The sequence below is a fragment of the Cynoglossus semilaevis genome, chromosome 12, assembly GCF_000523025.1.
Source record: "Cynoglossus semilaevis isolate Cse_v1.0 chromosome 12, Cse_v1.0, whole genome shotgun sequence".
Classification (NCBI taxonomy): domain Eukaryota; kingdom Metazoa; phylum Chordata; class Actinopteri; order Pleuronectiformes; family Cynoglossidae; genus Cynoglossus; species Cynoglossus semilaevis.
In genome coordinates this window covers 17,474,323-17,477,170 of record NC_024318.1, presented here as the reverse complement: position 1 = coordinate 17,477,170, position 2,848 = coordinate 17,474,323, and the positions used below count along the sequence as shown (strand labels likewise).

The 2,848-nt window shown below is 38.2% G+C and overlaps 1 protein-coding gene across 2 annotated transcripts in view; it reads left to right on the top strand.

Moving 5' to 3' along the window:
• Positions 1 to 2,848, top strand: part of epas1b (endothelial PAS domain protein 1b) — a 38,368-nt gene that overhangs the window by 16,311 nt on the left and 19,209 nt on the right. For both annotated transcript variants that reach the window (XM_017037426.2, XM_008322567.3), the window contains exon 2: positions 2,562 to 2,752. In XM_017037426.2, coding sequence (XP_016892915.1) covers positions 2,562 to 2,752 — 191 coding nt within the window. The remainder of the gene's footprint in view (positions 1 to 2,561; positions 2,753 to 2,848) is intronic.

Sequence of the window (2,848 nt, the reverse complement as noted above, 5' to 3'; positions counted from 1 at the left end):
ATGGAGACTGCTGCCCCCGCGACCCGGTAACGGATAAGCGGATGAAAATAGATGCATGGATGGATGGTCTGTGTCCGAACCCAAGTGTCCAAATGTTTAGTGAGTAGAAGTTGTCCACTAAGAAGGGCACTCAATGTATCCAACTATGCACCACAAAATCCAGTGACATTCGATGTGCACTACATTTTTAAATTTCTAGTTTAGTGATTAACAAAACAGATCCAAACTTAGATTTATCAGTCTGGTTTCCTACTATGGTCTTGTGCTGCCACATTTTGTTTAGCTTTGATTGGTTTAATTTTGGCACATGATGTCAGAAAATTGTCAGGCTGCAATGTTGTGGAAAATTACAGAAGACTCGCATGTTTTGTGGATCCATTTTTTACAGCAGCAGAGTAATGCTGTTGTTCATAATTAATTGTTGCTCTTTAGGACATAACCATGTGACTGCTGCTTGTTTTTGTTTGTCGTTGTCCATTAATTAAGTTCAAGTTGAATTATCAATCATTGAGCAAAATAATTATAGTTAATCGAAGTTAACAAGGTGATCATCCATCAAATTGTTTCAGTACTTCGGTTTAATCCACTTGTATTTTTACATTATAATTGCGTCTATATAACATATTTTTTAATTTCCCTCTCAATTTTTTTAAGTGATTATCAAATCCTAAAAAAAATCATTGTACAAATAACATAGAAACAAGTAAAATAATTAATATTAAACTCTATATCATTATGTGGACTAAAGCTGTGGTGACCCCTGCTAAAGGGACAAGCTAAAAGTGATTAATCTTCAGAGTCCAACTGAAAGTCGGTTCCGTAGTGTAGTGGGGAGTCCAACTGAAAGTCGGTTCCGTAGCGTAGTGGTTAGCATGCCTGCCTAAAAAGCAGAGTCCTGGGTTTGATTTCCTGATTTAAGGTTTGATTTAAACCTTTCAAAAACTGATTTCAAATTTGCTATTGCTGGCCTATCTATCTATCTATCTATCTCATTATCTCTCTATCTCCCTCTCTCTCTCTCTCTCTCTCTCTCTCTCTGTCTATCTATCTAAAAGATTATCTTTCCTTATAAATGTTTCACAGGTGAACACCGTTAAGTTAAATAAAAATGGATTGAAAATAAAATCAACCAAAAGCAAAAGTCAAATGGTGTAGTGTATGTCTTTAAATAGATACTTTTTGGTGACCCCAAATGACTTTAGGAGCTTGTGCTCCCTGGGAAAAATGTCAGCCCTGAACCCCCCCACAGATATGCACACATACACGCTGGCCTCTTCTTTTTTCAGACAGGAAGATCCTCCTCAAAAAGATATAATTCAGCAGAAGAGAACATCCTTGAACTTGCTACATTAACATGTAATTTTGTCTATCTTTTGAATGTGTGTTGCAGTGTAAAAGTAACCATAACACAACTGTTTTTTTGCTGCTCCCTTTGGTATTGGTGGTTGGTATTGGTGCATGGTATTGGATGCATAGGGTAAATAGCAATTACGTCTGAGTATAGACTGGAGATCCAGGGGTCAAGTAGGGAGAGAAAAACACTTGTCCTGTTATATAACATTATTATGTTATTATTTCAACAGCCTGGTTTGGATCTAATTTGGTCTAATTTCTAATCACTTGACAAGCAAATTATTGAAGTTTTCTTTGCTTTGTTTTATTTTTATCTGACCTGCTGACTAGGATGTTCTTCACTGTCTGATCTACCTTTTTGATGTGATGAGTATTCTAACTGGGCGACCAACCTTATGTTTGTAAATTCAGATGGAGGGAAACAGTACTCCTGAGGTTTTTACAAGGGATACGATCGATCTGATACTTTCTCCTCCAGCATGCCGTGGGGTGCCTTTGCTGAGGTGATAGATTTCCCTTAACGGCATGTTGCACAAAATAAGTTGAACATTTGCACTTGGGTATCAGATCGGACGGGCTGTAGTTGTTTAGGTTTTTTTATTAACTGAGTATCGGATCGAGCCCTCCTAGTTTTTACAGTAAGTGTGACAGACAAACAGAATAATTAAAATTGTTACTGTGTTTAGTAAAAACACAGTAACAATTTGTGTGCAAGGATACTCTGGTTTCCTCCAGAAGTCCATACACATTATGTCTGATGATGACTTCATTTAAAAGCAACAAGTGGAAAATCAATGAGATGGTGAGTTTGAGGTCCCTCTATGTGTGCAAGGATACTCGGGTTTCCTCCAGAAGTCCATACACATTATTTGTGCACTCTTATTCAAGTAGTCGTTCATCTTTATATATGTGCCCCTTTGAATTATGGTGAACTGTCCCAAATGATAACTGGGGTGACTCCATCTATCCCTGCTATGGTCTATGGTCCTGTTTACATAACAAAGTGAACAACCTGATTGTAAAAATTATGAGATTTTAAAAATCCACATCACAATTGTTAAAACTCCTAGATGCTAATGGAAAGTATAAACTGCAGTTGGCTGACAGGTTGATCATAATAGGGAAGCGTGAGTCATTACGAAGAACAGTGGAGTGTAATTGCACAGAATGATGTTGTTGTTGATCTTGATGATCTTTCTTCATTTCAGGAGCAGCTCCGAGCGTCGTAAGGAGAAGTCACGGGACGCGGCTCGCTGCAGACGCAGCAAGGAGACTGAGGTTTTCTATGAGTTAGCTCACCAGCTACCTCTTCCCCACAGCATCAGCTCTCACCTGGACAAGGCCTCCATTATGAGGCTGACTATCAGCTTCCTGCGTACCCGCAAGCTGCTTGCCGCAAGTATGGACACACATATCTGTGCCTTATCATATAGTTTACATTTGAACTGTTCACATTTTATCACATCTTTACATTTTTAAACAACAATATTTATTT